The following is a 16,103-nucleotide window of genomic DNA, read 5'->3' on the forward strand; positions in this document are numbered from 1 at the left end:
CTCTCCACCACAGACCAACTAAGGAACAGCTACCAGGTGGGCTACGACCACTCTCTGAGGGTGATCTATGCCAACGGGATGGACACACACTACCAGACGGAGCCCCACATCCTGGCGGGCGCTGCCAACCCCACGGTGGCACGGAGGAACATGACGCTGCCCGGGGAGAACGGGCAGAACCTGGTGGAGTGGCGCTTCCGCAAAGAGCAGACCCGGGGGAAAGTCATCGTGTTCGGGAGGAAGCTCAGGGTGAGAAAGGAGGAAGAGGAGAGTGGCGGCCTTTTTATTTGGATTGTTTGTTTTTTTAAGCCGCAAAGTCAATTAGATATATCATATGAAGAGGTAAATGAGGTATTTGGTCTTGATTTAGGCATAAGGCTAAAGAGGAGCTGCCATTTTGTTTTGTAGGCAGATATGGAGGTTGGGGCTTTCTTTAAAAAAAATGTTTTCTGTGACAGCTTGGCACCTTTCACACACTTCCCAACAGGCATAGCTGGTTAAAACATCCTTACTACCTGTCTAGGGGTTTCTGAAGTGGATTCTAGTAGTTGGGGTTTCACTTTCTTCTCTTGGAGGTGATTTAGTCAGATCTTTGACTGCCACTTCCTTCTCGTTTTTACCACGGTCGTCATTCAAACATAGGCTACAATATAGGATGGGTCTTGGTCGGGGTTTGTTGCTAACTACAATATGGATTTAACCACTGAAAGGGAGTGAGACTATTTTCCATATCAAATAGTCTTCGGTTCGTTGTCAGCGTTTCCGTGTCCTCGTTATCACCATCTAATTAGTGTCAGTTTGTCAGCGGTTAGCGGGGGACAACGATGCCTTATTGTCGGAATGTTTTGTCTCCTCCAACATCAAAGACAATATCTGAAAGTCATTACCATCTATCCAACAAAAGGAAAAGGTAGACTTCTGTTTTCCTGCTGACTCCTCGAGGGGTCATCCCCTAATTCCCATATCGGATGCCTCCGGTATGTGAACTTAAAGCTAATGGGACACACAACGACACAAGCACACACTTCCTGCTACATCTATTGGTGGGGTTGCATGTTCTGAGCCGTTCCCTCTGTCAGAGAAGAGGGCTGGTCTCCAAGGTGTTAACCACTCCTCCTTCCAGTGTCTGTCTTCATCGCTCTCTCTCCAAAGACGACTCTGTATGTCCCAAATGGCACCCTATTCCCTATACAGTGCACCACTTTTGACCAAGACCCATAGGGACACTGTATGTGCACTATGTAGAGAGTAGGGTGGCATTTGGGAAGCACTTTATTTCTGTCTGGATCTCAGCCTCCTCGTCTCATTACTGAAGAATGTCCAGGAGGAATCAGGGGCCTTCGCTTACAACAAACTACATGAAGGCCATATTGACATCTATCCTCTGCTGTTTTTTTTCTCGTTCCCTCACTCTGCTGGCAACATGAATGGTGGTGCGGGCATGTAGGCTAGGTGGGTGTCCCCACGGCATCCATCCCAGCAGGAAGTGACATGCTTTCTTATGGGGAATAAATTGAGGCCGAGGTCACGTTCTGTTGGCTAGTGTCTCGGTGTGTCTCGGAGGCATTCCGAAGGCCCCTGTCATCTTCAAATGAGTCACAGCTCCCACTAGGCTGAGAGAGAGACTGCATGGTCTCCACCACAATATTATTCTTATTCTCTCTCGCTCTCGCTCTCTTTCTTGGTCATTCTGGTTCTCTCTTTTTCTTTCTCTCGCTTTCTCATTCTCTCTGTCTCTCCACCTCGCTGAATTCCTAGGGGGGGGATTTGTAAAAGCAGTCAAGAGCAAGAGTTTGAACACACGCCAGCCAGTCTCTCACTTTAATGAATCTCCCTTCACAAAAACGGCTAATCAAATGCTAGGAATCCCTATGAATTTAGTGTCGGTCTTGAGAATCGATCACGGTAAACAGCGGTTTAAACAAACAGCGGGGTCATTGGGAGGCGATAAATAGCGGTTCTGGGTCGGGAATTTACTTTGAATGCCGGTTCAGTTCACAGTTTCATCATTTCTCCTGTGTGTTTGTTAGATTTGTGTTTTAAAAGTTCAACAATCTGTCCGAATCTGAATAAAGTCGAAATAATGTATTGTTAATAAACATTACTCCTTAGACTGCAAACCTTTTTATTGTATTTGTACAATATTTAAGCTAAAACTGTCCAACCCTTCTTCTTTTCTCTCAAGGTGAACGGCAGAAACCTTCTCTCGGTGGATTACGACCGAACTCTCCGGACAGAAAAGATCTACGACGACCACAGGAAGTTCCTGCTGAAGATCGTGTATGACACCCAGGGCCACCCTACTCTGTGGGTCCCCAGCAGTAAGCTGCTGTCAGTCAACCTTACCTACTCCAGCACGGGGCAGGTGACCAGCCTACAGAGGGGTCCCACCACCGAGAGGGTGGAGTACGATGGTCAAGGGAGGATTGTGTCCCGAGTGTTCGCCGATGGAAAGACCTGGAGTTATACATACCTGGATAAGGTAGGAAATAGGGATGATCAACTAGATTCTGAACCGGATGGTCAGGGGGCCCGGGACATCATTTGTAGACTGCAAATTGACCGCGAGAAGCCCAAACAGATATCACGTTTGACTGAAAACGTAATCATTTCAAACCTTGCTTACATTTGTGTACAATCACGTGTGTCTCTATTATGCGTGGGACTCCTTTTCTACAGAGTTCTTCAATGACAATCACTTGGTGCTGTGTCTTTACAGTCTTTGACATTTTATTGCTCAGAAAACGTGCTGTCAGTTGTGGAAACGTGCTGCCTGTTGAAAAACCCACACCCACACACGCATACACACACTCTGGTGCCATGATCAGCAACACCAGAAAACACCCCATATTGACGATGCACAAAAACGTTGTGAAAAAGTACTTGATGACTAAGTGTGAATGCACTTGTAACACCGATCTATTGCATTCCAACTGGTGTTTTGGTGAGTAGCTGAACCGGCATGGTCAATGTCAAATGCAGCGCCGCTTGTTTACTGTCAAAATGTCCCCCTTAAACTCCACTCCGCTGTGTGCTAAAGCATTAGTGTTCCTACACCCTGGCATTACGGCATCAGGTGCTAAGTACACTGTGATTCTCCCCTATGCACGCCCAGTAAGCTTTACCCATACACCCACACACACAAACACAACCACTGTCTGTCCCTCTTTAACCAGAGACGAGCTGTTCAAATCTGTAGAGACCGGTGCGTCTCCTGTGACAAAAGGATTAGTGGTGGGAATAGTCGTCTATTTTCATTGTCAGCACAAAAAACACAAGGTTATTTTCTGAAGATGAAAACAGTGGGGGGGGGGAAAGCCACAAAAGTAATTGAAGGCCCCCTTGAAAGCTATGAGTGTCAAAACAGAAAAGATGTTTGAAAAATATACAAGGGAATCTGCACAGACTATAAAAGGGCCATATTCCCTTTAGGTAGTAAGGGATATATAGAGAAAGAGACAAAGAGAGGGAGGGAGGGAGAGAGAGAAAGAGAGAGAGCAACAGCAGGGAGATAAAACGGACATTGTTTGTGGATTTTAGTGTACAGAGCGATGGCTTAAGAGGGACTAGTGAAGACCAGAGTTATGGAAACGAGACCCAGGGGAGAGGAGGAGGCTGGAGCCAGGGTTTAGACAGCATGGGGAGGACACAGGGACACAACACAGAGAGAACAGAGAGAGAGAGAGAGGGTGGGTGGGTGGGACACAGAGAGAGAGAGATCCCAGGCTGATACCCCAGAGTAGCAGAAACTTTTCTTCCCTTCTCACTTTTAGGACAAACTGTAGAGACGATCACAGAGGTTACGTTTACACAATGACAAAACTACACAGAACAAAAATATAAACGCAACATGTAAAGTATTGGTCCCATGTTTCATCAGCTGAAAGTTACCAGAAATGTTGCCCCACAACGCAATGCCACAGATGTCTTAAGTTTTTAGGGAGCGGGGAATTGAATGTTCATTTCTCCACCATAAGCCTCCTCTAACGTCGTTTTAGAGAATTTGGCAGTACGTCCAACCGGCCTCACAAACTCAGACCACACGTGTATGGGCGATCAGTTTGCTGATGTCAGAGTGGCCCATGGAGGCAGTGGGGTTATTTTTTATTTATTTTATTTGACCTTTATTTAACTAGGCAAGTCAGTTAAGAACACATTCTTATTTACAATTACGGTCTAGGAACAGTGGGTTAACTGCCTTGTTCAGGGGCAGAATGACAGATTTTTACCTTGTCAGCTCGGGGATTCAATCTTGCAACCTTTCGGTTACTAGTCCAACTCTCTAACCACTAGGCTACCTGGGCAGGCATAAACTAGATACAATGAATACAATTTAATTTTATCAATGGCAATTTCAATGCACAGAAATACCGTGATGAGATTCTGAGGTCATCACCTCATGCAAGGAACTGTGCAAAATTCCTAGAAGCTGAAAATGTCCCAGTTCTTCCATGGCCTGTATACTCACCAGACATGTCACCCATTGAGGATGTTTGGGATGCTCTGGATCAACGTGTACAACAGCGTGTTCAACTTCCCGCCAATATCCAGAAACTTTGCACATTGAAGAGGAGTGGGACAACATTCCACAGGCCACAATCAACAGCCTGATCAACTCTATGTGAAGGAGATGTGTCGCGCTGCATGAGGTGGTCACACCAGATACTGACTGGTTCTCTGATCCACGCCCAAACTTTTATGTTTTTCAGGTATCTGTGACCAACAGATGTATATCTGTATTCCCAGTCATGTGAAATCCACAGATTAGGGCCTAATGATTTTATTTCAATTGACTGATTTCCCTATAAACTGTAACTCTGTAAAATTTTGAAATGGTTTATATTTCAGTTCAGTATAAGTTTGGAACAGGGCTGAAAAGTGTGTGCCTTTGTCTGTTCGCTCATGAAATATGTATGGTTTCCCCCAACACCCTCCCTCCCACCCGGTTGTCGTCTGCCTGCCTGCACAAACACACACAACAACACACCCACCGCCCACCCACCCACCCAGTGGTTGCCTGCCAGCCAAGAGCTCTGGTAGAGTGACCAGCAAGAGAAATATCCCCGGCTAAACATATGTTGCCACAGTAGCCACACACTCACACACACACATAGACACACACACACATACAGAGAAACAGACAGACAAACATTCACAGGGACACAAACACAGTGCCTGGGGAGCTTGTGTTAATGTCTGTCCATGTATGACAGACAAGGTGAAGGATCCTCCAGGCAGGCTCCCTCTTCAGAGAGAGAGACACAAACAAACCGCCGCGTACACACACACACACACACAATACACACACACATTAAGGCACTGAGGCAGACAGAGATGCATATCTGAATCCTGGAGGGACTGGAGTGATGTTGTTGTTGTTATTGACTCAGTAAGATGCTCTCTGCTCATCTATTCTGAGCCGTACCTTCCTACTTCCTACTTATGGGCCTCGTTCTTCAGTAAAAAAAATGTTGTTGTTGAAATCACGACCAACCGTCCACTAGCTAGCATAGCGACTGCGTCCCAAATGGCAGCCTGTTCCCTATGTAGTGCAGTACTTTTAGCCACAGCCCCATGGGCCCCGGTCAAAAGTATTACACTACATAGGGAACAGGGTGCCATTTCAGATGTACTCATCCACTTCCACTCTCCCCCCCGCCGCTATGCAAAGTAGCTAATTACCTGCTGTTTGGCTAAGTGATTGTGACTTCCGCTGGTGCCTACCTTTATTAGATTAGTAGGTAGACCCTACACTACTCCACACATACACACACACACACACACACACAGGAGGAGAAGAAAGGAGAGTGCCAGCAAAGGCCAATAATTACAGAACACTGTAGAATTAATGCAGTGGAGTGCATTTAACAGAGTTCTGCGTTTAGATACTGAGAGGTAGGGAGGGACGAAAGGAGGGAGGGAAGGAGGAGGGAGGTCAAGGATAACTCAAAAGAGAGAAAATCTTTCAGGAAATGGAATGTTAATACCTGGTTTAGCGCTCCATTTGAATTTGTAATGTACATTAGAGTTCATTAATTGTGCCGTTAATTGTTCCTCTCTCTCTCTCCCTTTCCTCCCATCACTGCCCCTCCTCCTTCCCTCCCATCCTCCTTTCCCTCCCCTGTCCTCCTCCCTCCATCTCCGTCCTCCTCCCTCCAGTCCATGGTGCTCCTGCTCCACAGCCAGCGTCAGTACATCTTTGACTACGACCTGTTGGACCGCCTGTCTGCTGTCACCATGCCTTCGGTGGCCCGTCACACCATGCAGACCATCCGCTCCCTGGGCTACTATCGCAACATTTACAACCCCCCGGAGAGCAACGCCTCGGTCACCGTCGACTACAGCGAAGACGGACAGCTCCTCAGAGTGGCCCACCTAGGGACAGGTCAGACAACTGTCAGAGCTGTTATGGTTGTGTTATGTGTGGAGTGTGTCTAACGTCTTTGTCTCGTCTGTCATCAAGTTAAAAATATATATATATTATCACAAAAAAAAAAGAGAACATTTTCAGAAACTTTAAGAAAACTTCCCTAAAACTGTATTGCCATTCAACAAATATTGCTAGGAATTTATGTTGGTGTTGTACACAGAATAACCCCCCACTTCTACATCAACAGGTCGTAGAATTCTTTACAAGTACCGACGACAGAACAAAATGGCGGAGATCTTGTATGATTCTACGAGGGTTAGCTTCACCTACGACGAGACAGCTGGTGTGCTGAAGACGGTGAACCTCCAGAGCGAAGGGTTCATCTGTTCCATCCGGTACCGGCAGATTGGACCGTTGGTGGACCGGCAGATCTTCCGGTTCAGTGAGGACGGCATGGTGAACGCACGGTTTGATTATACCTACGACAACAGCTTCCGGGTCACCAGCATGCAGGCTGTCATCAACGAGACGCCGCTGCCCATCGACCTCTACCAGTTTGACGACATCTCCGGGAAGGTGAGGTTCTTCAATCACGTCTAAAACCTTTAAAAAACCTTTCTCACATTTCATTATTTTACTGAAAGTGTGTTTGTGATTTAAATGCACTTTAATTAAATCAAGTTTCATTTGATTTGAAGGTGGAACAATTCGGAAAGTTCGGCGTGATCTACTACGACATCAACCAGATCATCTCCACGGCCGTCATGACCTACACCAAGCACTTCGACGTCCACGGGCGGATCAAGGAGATCCAGTACGAGATCTTCAGATCCCTCATGTACTGGATCACCATCCAGTATGACAACATGGGCCGGGTGACCAAACGCGAGATCAAGATCGGACCGTTCGCCAACACGACCAAGTATGGTTACGAGTACGACGTGGACGGTCAGCTCCAGACGGTCTACCTCAACGAGAAGATGATGTGGCGCTACAACTACGACCTGAACGGCAACCTCCACCTGCTCAACCCGGGTAACAGCGCCCGGCTCACCCCGCTACGCTACGACCTCCGAGACCGCATCACGCGGCTCGGGGACGTTCAGTACCGGTTGGACGATGACGGGTTCCTGAGACAGAGAGGAGCTGAGATCTTTGAGTACAACTCCAAGGGCCTTCTGGAACGTGTCTACAGCAAAGGCAACAGGTTAGTTGGACGATTGGTGACCGTACCGGACTGTACCATCCATACCCCACTGTAAACACACACCCAAACTTGGACCACTGACGTTTTTTTGCCGGGGGGGGGGAATATGTATTTCATTTGTATTGTGTTGTTTGATGATAATTCTTGTAAATGTGTAAATTGTTTCAAATAATTCACTGCTATTAATACTCTGTAATGTTTCCTAATTGTAAAATCTCTCTTTCTATCCCTCCTTTCCCCCAACAGTTGGACCATCCAGTACCGCTACGACGGGTTGGGCCGCCGTGTGGCCTCCAGAACCAGCCTGGGCCAGCACCTGCAGTTCTTCTATGCAGACCTGAACTACCCGACCAGGATCACTCACGTCTACAACCACAGCAGCTCAGAGATCACGTCTCTCTACTACGACCTGCAGGGACACCTCTTCGCCATGGAGATCAGTAGCGGAGAGGAGTTCTATATCGCCTGTGACAACACCGGAACCCCTCTAGCAGTGTTCAGTAGTAATGGGCTTCTCCTGAAGCAGGTAAGGTTTCAGACCAGTTGGAAAGGCCTCATGTACAGTCCCCGATCCTCTATGTGTTCTTAGTTAGACTATGTCCAATAAAAGCTAGTCTAAATCTACCTATCCAGCAAGGTGAGAGTTATCCAATGTATTTTATGATTATTTTCTAGGTGCAGTACACGGCCTACGGCGAGGTCTACTTTGACTCCAACCCCGACTTTGTCCTGGTGATCGGCTTCCACGGGGGTCTCTACGACCCCCTGACCCGCCTGCTGCATTTCGGCGACCGGGACTATGACATCCCGGCGGGGCGCTGGACCACCCCAGATATCGGGACGTGGACGAGAGTCGGGAAAGACCCGGCGCCGTTCAACCTGTACATGTTCCGGAACAACAACCCTGTCAGCAAAGTTCACGAGGTCAAGGAGTACGTCACAGGTGGGAGACGGTGAATTCACTCTAGTTGACTGCTTGTAGCTTTATGTAAGACATGAACCTTCTAGATGGTTTATAGGAGGACGAGTATGTCACAAATGGAGTACATCACAGTTGTAGGGACCTTTAATGCACTCTGATTTAATCCCCATAGCTTAGGTAAGCAGATACAATTATATATGTCTGGTACCTTGTCTGGTACCTTGCTACTGCAATACAGTAGGGACATGTTGTCATTGCATGATGACCATAGATAAACAGTCTATTGTGAATAGACTATTAGTATGAATATTTTATGGCTGTGAACTTTAGTAATTGTCTAGCGGTGGCATATTACCTCATTGCTATGCATCACCATGATATTGCTATTGTTTTCAGCAGTTACCCTTTCCACATGATAATAGTTCTGGCTAAACATGAAAGGTATGACTCGAAATGACTATTTTCCCCTCGGGACAATCCCGTTTGTCCTATCCTAATCTGAAACATTGGGACATCATTTCCCTCAGTGGTCTATTCTCTCATGGTCACAATGTAATTCACTTTCCCATGGTTACAGATGTCAATATCTGGCTGGTGACGTTTGGGTTCCACCTTCACAACGCCATCCCCGGGTTCCCCATCCCCAAGTTCGACCTCACACAGCCATCCCTGGAGATGAAGAAGAGCCAGCTCTGGGACGACCTGCCGGTATGTAGTATCCCTCCGCCTTCCTCCCTCCCTTCCGCTTATTTACTCTGTATTGCCACTATCGTACTATCTGCCTCTCTGGGGTTAATTTACCCTCTATCTCCACTGTCATATCCTTCCGCCTCATTCTGGTTTATTACAACCTTCCGGTATGACGTATCCCTCCGCCTCCCTCCCTCTAGTCTAGTTTATTTACCCTATCTATTCTGCCACCTCTCTCTGCGGTTTATTAATCTTAGCTAGCTATCTCCACTCTCATTTCCATACTGTGGTTGTACTGAGGAACTGGAACTACGACCACAATCTCACAGCACAGCTGGCTGGAAGACCAACCAACCTGCCGTGTTGATTTAGCTTGTTATGATGCACCGCCAGTGAAGAAGAGACAAACAACTTTCAGGGGGGGTCCACAGTTCACTCACGGCTACAAAGTACAGAGAAATCACACACACACACAGACACACACACAGACACACACACAGACACACACAAATTATACCGCAGCTGAATCATCCTCCGGTTTGTCTTTAAATAAAGTCATTATACACACGTATTTGAAGTGCAAATGAGTACCTTATTGGTTTAACTACGTTGCCATGACTGTCGCTTCTTCTTCTTCTCTCTGTGTGAAATTAACAAGCTGTTCTGTTGCTCCTCACAAACCCAACAATCCCATATTTCTTTATAAAAAATAAAAAAAATAAGCATTGATCTAGAAAACAACTCTTTATGTTGTCGTTGCAGTTGGGGTTTTTCTCATGACAAACAAACAAAGTTCTCCCTGTGATCTTTTTCTTCCTTAAACAATATTCCGTGTTTTGCCTCCATATAAATAGGACATTTCTAGAAGAAAGGGAACCTTTGAATGACTGAAGCTGGAGCACTTCTTCACCATGTCAATATGGGATTTGGTTTCATATTGTCCCTCGTTTTTTGGAGAATATATATATATATATATATATATATATATATATATTTGAGATAACACAGTACTAGGGGAATAGCCGCCCACCGGTCACAGACATCAATTACAACATCTATTCTACGTTGATTCAACGTAATTTCATTGAAAGGGCATGGAAACAACGTGGATTTAACCACAGTTAACCACAGTGGGTAAAGAAACACAACAGGCTTTACATACTGAGGCTAGAGCAACCCCATAAAGGTTTCAGTTATATCTGTCCATGACAAGGAGAGAGAGTTCGGATTTGGTATCTGTGTAACTTTTCTCTCCTCTCTCTCCTCCCTCTCTTCTCCCCCTTCTCTGACTCCTCCCATCAGTCCATCTCGGGGGTGCAACAGGAAGTGACCCGGCAAGCCAAGGCTTTCCTGTCCTTCGAGAGGATGCCGGAGATCCAGCTGAGCCGCCGGCGCTCCAACCGGGAGAAACCCTGGCTGTGGTTCGCCACCGCCAAGTCGCTGATCGGTAAGGGTGTCATGTTGGCGGTGACGCAGGGACGTGTGGTCACCAATGCTCTGAACATCGCCAACGAGGACTGCATCAAGGTCGCCGCCGTCCTCAACAATGCGTTCTACCTGGAGGACCTGCACTTCACGGTGGAGGGACGCGACACGCACTACTTCATCAAGACCAGCCTCCCGGAGAGCGACCTGGGAGCGCTGAGGCTGACAAGCGGGAGGAAGTCGCTGGAGAACGGCGTCAACGTGACTGTGTCCCAGTCCACCACCGTGGTGAACGGCAGAACTCGGCGCTTCGCCGACGTGGAGCTGCAGTACGGCGCTCTAGCGCTCCACGTGCGCTACGGCATGACTCTGGACGAGGAGAAGGCGCGTGTTCTGGAGCAGGCCAGGCAGAAGGCGTTGTCGAGTGCTTGGTCCAGGGAGCAACAACGGGTGAGGGAGGGGGAGGAGGGGGTGAGGCTGTGGACGGAGGGGGAGAAGAGGCAGCTGCTGAGCGGAGGGAAGGTGCTGGGCTACGACGGGTACTACGTCCTCTCCATAGAGCAGTACCCCGAGCTAGCAGACTCCGCTAACAACATCCAGTTCCTCAGGCAGAGTGAAATAGGGAAGAGGTAACAGACAGAACCCTCGGCACTGGCCGCCAAAGAGACTACCCCCTCCAAATCCTGCCCCCCAACCTCCCTCGCCTCCCCCCTTTTCTCTCAAAAGGGGGAGGGTCCAGGCTAGTGCTGTGTTTAGCGCCGACTAGCTGAAACAAACAGTAAAATGTAGAAATATCTCAAACTGAACTATACCTAATACTACCACTGTGGGGCCTGAAAATCAAACAAAACGGCTCCAACTGACGCAAATGTTTGTCCCATGTGCTATACAGCATTGAATGGACTGTGGACTCTCTTGAAGAGAGAAAAAAAAGTCAAAACTCTCGGTTTGTGAAAGGAGAAAAAAAAGTTTTTTGTTAAATAGACTTCCTGAATTTGCTTTCGGAAAAACTATTTGAAAAAGGAAGAAGAAATGTGTTTACGTACCACTACAACACGTCTGGACTATAGACTAACGTCTATAATCTGATTCTACATCCTGATGACTGACCTTTGACCTTTGCGTACTGAAAAAGGTAGTGTTGTTGTTCGCAGTAGGACCATGAGTCTCCAATGGTGGTAACTAGACAGTTAAAACCACTTGTTGAAACCACTTGCTTGTTCTTCTGCTTTTCTTTCCAAAAGGGACAAAACAGCTCCCACCAAGTGACATCTTTACCAATACTAGATCAAAGTGGGACGTTTTGGGAATCGGGAGGTTGTGTGCCTGTCTGTCTGTCTGTCTGTCTGTCTGTCTGTCTGTGTGTGTGTGTGTGTGTGTGTGTGTGTGTGTGTGTGTGTGTGTGTGTGTGTGTGTGTGTGTGTGTGTGTGTGTGTGTGTGTGTGTGTGTGTATACAATGGAGACAATTTGTGTGTGTATGTATGGAGGAAGTTAATCAATTAAATGAAATGAAAGAATCATATCCAACCAATCTTTTGAAAAACAATGTGAGACAGTATCTTTATGGATTTTTTTATTAAGATGAAAAATTCCAAACTTATCCGTACATCAATATTAGCCTCTTAGAGAAAGTCATTTATGTACAGTGTTTATACATAAAAAATAAAATTGTAAAAAATATGAAGATTTTTTTTTTCCTTCGTCATGCATTACTGTTTATACTCTTCATTAAGTTTTCAATATTTTATCCTATTATAATTCATGGTAATGCTTATTGAAATAACATTTTAAAAAATCAACCCTACTGTATTGTTGATTTCTGCATTGAGAATATTCGGGTTTGGGTTTTACATTTTCTTGCCTATCAGATTCCCTGATATCTGAGACGAACCACGTTTTGTTTTGGCACTTATATTTTGTATTCGAAAAGTGTCAGTTGAATGGTCGATGTCAGTCAGACAACCATATGTCTTAGGAAATACTAGACTACTACTATCAAGGGCAGCAGAATAGTTTGGCTGTACGGTACGGTAGTATATCCTACCTTGTGGAAATAGCCTTTCAACCTGAAGTCCTTTTGAGTAGGACACAGGGAAGGGTTGCCCTTCTCAGCAAGAGGGTTTGAAAATAAAACACCTTGGTTGTCTTACCTAAATATAGTTTCTGCCTTTCCTATAACAAATCCAAGCTGTTCCTTAGATCTCTGCTCAGCTCAAACGTGAAGGCTTCTCATAATCACTATTAAGGATGGAAAATTCCAAAAATGTTCCCAAAATTCCCAGGTTTTCCAGAAAGATTCATCCAATTGAGAATGATGAAAAACCTGGTAATTTTGGGATGGTTTCCAGAATTTTCCAGTCCGAACCACTATAGCTCTTTGCTCTTTCTCTACCTACGTTAGGAAGAGCTGAACTCATGTTCCTTGTACCAGCACAGAGAGCACAGACAGGGCTGCAGCAGTGAGAACTGAACAGAACCAAATACGAGCCTCTTGACTTGAACAGAGACAACACCACCATAATCCAAGGGACCATTTAACATGCTCCTAAATGTATTCCTCCAACTTCACTTTTTATCCTCAACATGGCTTGAAAGCAAGATATTACAAACACAATCACATCAAACGGTTCATTAGATAGAGCAAAGGGGCAGAGTTTAGCTCGAGTTCTGGAGGGGAAAAGAGAGAGCGAATAAACCTGGGAAAAGCCTAGAAACGGCTCTATGTGCACTCTGGGTAATTTTTCCGACATAGCCTAAATGGCTAGTGAGTGTAGTGTAAAGGAGATGCCAGGGCGATGAAGATGACATCAGCACTATGAACTAACTCTCCCTACTCCCTACTCATCTCTCTGCCTGAGGGGGATAACACACATATTCACCCACAGAAAGAGAAAGAAACGTTTTTTTAACACCAAACTATGACCATTTCAAAGATTTTAGTTGTTGTGATGATCTGAACCACACTTGAGGAAACTTAGCCAGTCACACGAACTCTACATCCCCATGAGCCATACCCAAACGCAGATTAGCGTTTTTCGTCATGAATGTTGTTCTGGAGGCAGCTCTGCAGAGTGGTCACTAGCTGGCTCAGCCATGAAGTCATAACATTAACACTAACCTTAACCATACTACTAACCCTAATGCCTAATCCTATCCTTGAATTAAGACCAAAAAGCACATTTTAGTTTTCGTGGATTTTTCCAATATAGCCAACTTTGACTTTCCAGCTGGCCCTAAGGGGAAAACACTCTGTTGTGCCTCTAGGACAAGACTCGTGAAAATAAGCGTCAACCTGCCACCCAAACAGAAGATTACAACACCCTTTCTCAAATTTTTTCCATGTTGCTTTTTCAGTCAATGTGACCGCCTCATACAGTAGTTCAAATCTGTTTCCTTTGTAAACAGATTGTAAAAATAAAAAAAAACGACGAATGAGAAAGTATTGTTTTTTGCTTTGTGATTTTTTTCAATATATATATATATATATCAATCATTGAATTGTATTGCCGAGCTTATTTTTCTATTCATGTGTGTGACAAGGTGGACAAAAGGTGGAAGGACTTATACTGCCAGGTTGTTTGCGTGTTGGTTTTACTACATTGTTGTCAGATTTTCTCTGGTGTTATTGGTTGGTCTTGGTCTGTACCATGTGCCATTTATTCTGCAGGGGGAATCCTAGTTGATCCTACCCCAGCTGTATCACATTGCTACTATGATGCCCCCCTCTCCCCCATCGTCAGCTGAAAGTGCAGTAGCCCAGCCACATACAGTGGCTTAAGATCAGGACTCAACATACTGAGTTTTCCTTTTGACTTTGCTGATCTCTCAAAATAACACTTCCCCCAAATGAGACAAACATACACTTTTAGTGCTGTTCTGTTTTACTCAGTCGAATGTTGCAGTCTAACAATGTGTTAGACACCTCCTATTGGAGCGGACACACACGTGCTAGAAGGAGGGGAGCATATGGTGTTTCGGGGTTGAAAAAGGGGTCATCCCACAAACATGCAGGAAGCAGTGTGCTCTGGGTATTGTTTGCATGCTTACAAAGTAAAACGCCCGTCCATCCGTCAGTCATTGTTTCCCATCCATGTTAGAACAGACATTTACATATCTACATGGTTAAATGCTTCTGTATTATATTGCACTACAATGTAACAGCGTTATTGCTTAATGCGTAGTCCATACAATAACCTTAAAGTGCTGGTTGATGCCAGGCCATAGACCTTTATGTCTGTCCTCTAGTTAGAAGCTTCCCCTTAGGCACAGATCTAGGATCAGCCTCCAACTCCAATCCTACTTAACCATTAGGGGGTAAAACACAAAACTGGCCTTAGATCAGTGTCTCTAAAAGCATCATACCTACCTTCCGCTTTGTCTGAAGACGGTGATTAGGTAGAGGAATTTCCTTTCTCAAAGAACTTCCTGACTTTAGAAGGAGAGGCTCATGGGATTGGGACCACTGCTGACCGAAACGCTGAGTCATGCTCCAGCGTCGTGCACCAGCATCGTCATAAATATTATATTGCCGCCATTTTGTTTTTAGAAGTGATGAAGAAGGAGAATGATGTCTATAGTGATGTCACCACTAGCACCACCACAGCCACCTCTCACCCTATCACAAAAAACACACGTCTGTTTAGCGATGTCACACAGTTTACAGAGCTGAAGGGACAGCAAACACTGCAACGTTGAGACAACGTTGTGTGGTGGTTGTGTGTTAGCTGGGAATTTGAGCAAAGAAAATGTCTTTTTATTTTTGTTAAGACCCTGTTGTCCAGAGTCACAGGTTAGCTGATGTTTTGGTGTTTGGAGATTGAGGGAATTTGATAAAGATTTTTCTATGTATTTTGTCATTTCTTTTCGTTCTCTGAAAATGAAACCGACGGGCGAAAAGTGATCTTAATTGTAACGTGTCAGTCAGTCCTCTCTTTGTAAAGAAGTTACAACATATCTTTTTAATTTATTTAGAGATTTGTTCATTTTTTTCTTGTCTTTTTTTCAATCAGCATCATCCGCGAAAGTTTCATCATAATGATATTGTTTTTATATAAACAAACATTGCTGTTTTAGAGTGCAATTAAAGTGCAATTTTAATGTAAGCTCCGAAAGGTCATTTCCGGGGATGCAATCCCTTTTATCTCCCAGATGTTAAAGATCCAACAGAGATCAATCATGATAACAATAAACATGTCATACTGTAAAGGTTTCTGAAGCTCGGCTTGAACTGCTCTTTATTTACTCTCAACGTACTGGATCGACACACACACACACACACACACACACACACACACACACACACACACACACACACACACACACACCTATCCCACTCTAATCCCCATGTTTGCTTATAGTACCTGCTAGTAGATCCACTGTGAAGTCCATTTGAATTCAACAGATGCAAATGCTTGCTCCATCATCGCCATCCCTATTACCCAACGTGATGGGCCGACCGGATCAATCCATCCGCCTTTGTTTTAATGTA

The 16,103-nt window shown here is 45.3% G+C and overlaps 1 protein-coding gene across 1 annotated transcript in view; it reads left to right on the top strand.

The window, feature by feature from the left end:
* The window catches only part of LOC109900466 (teneurin-3), a 383,528-nt gene extending 367,698 nt beyond the window's left edge, over positions 1-15,830 (top strand). The window contains exons 31-39 of the mRNA XM_031828225.1: positions 14-249; positions 2,186-2,482; positions 6,160-6,385; positions 6,618-6,946; positions 7,069-7,577; positions 7,824-8,103; positions 8,253-8,520; positions 9,077-9,207; positions 10,492-15,830. Of these exons, the coding sequence (XP_031684085.1) occupies positions 14-249; positions 2,186-2,482; positions 6,160-6,385; positions 6,618-6,946; positions 7,069-7,577; positions 7,824-8,103; positions 8,253-8,520; positions 9,077-9,207; positions 10,492-11,247 (3,032 nt within the window). The 3' untranslated portion in view covers positions 11,248-15,830. The remainder of the gene's footprint in view (positions 1-13; positions 250-2,185; positions 2,483-6,159; positions 6,386-6,617; positions 6,947-7,068; positions 7,578-7,823; positions 8,104-8,252; positions 8,521-9,076; positions 9,208-10,491) is intronic.
* Positions 15,831-16,103: the final 273 nt, after the last annotated feature.

This window comes from Oncorhynchus kisutch, linkage group LG7 (genome assembly GCF_002021735.2).
Source record: "Oncorhynchus kisutch isolate 150728-3 linkage group LG7, Okis_V2, whole genome shotgun sequence".
Taxonomy (NCBI): domain Eukaryota; kingdom Metazoa; phylum Chordata; class Actinopteri; order Salmoniformes; family Salmonidae; genus Oncorhynchus; species Oncorhynchus kisutch.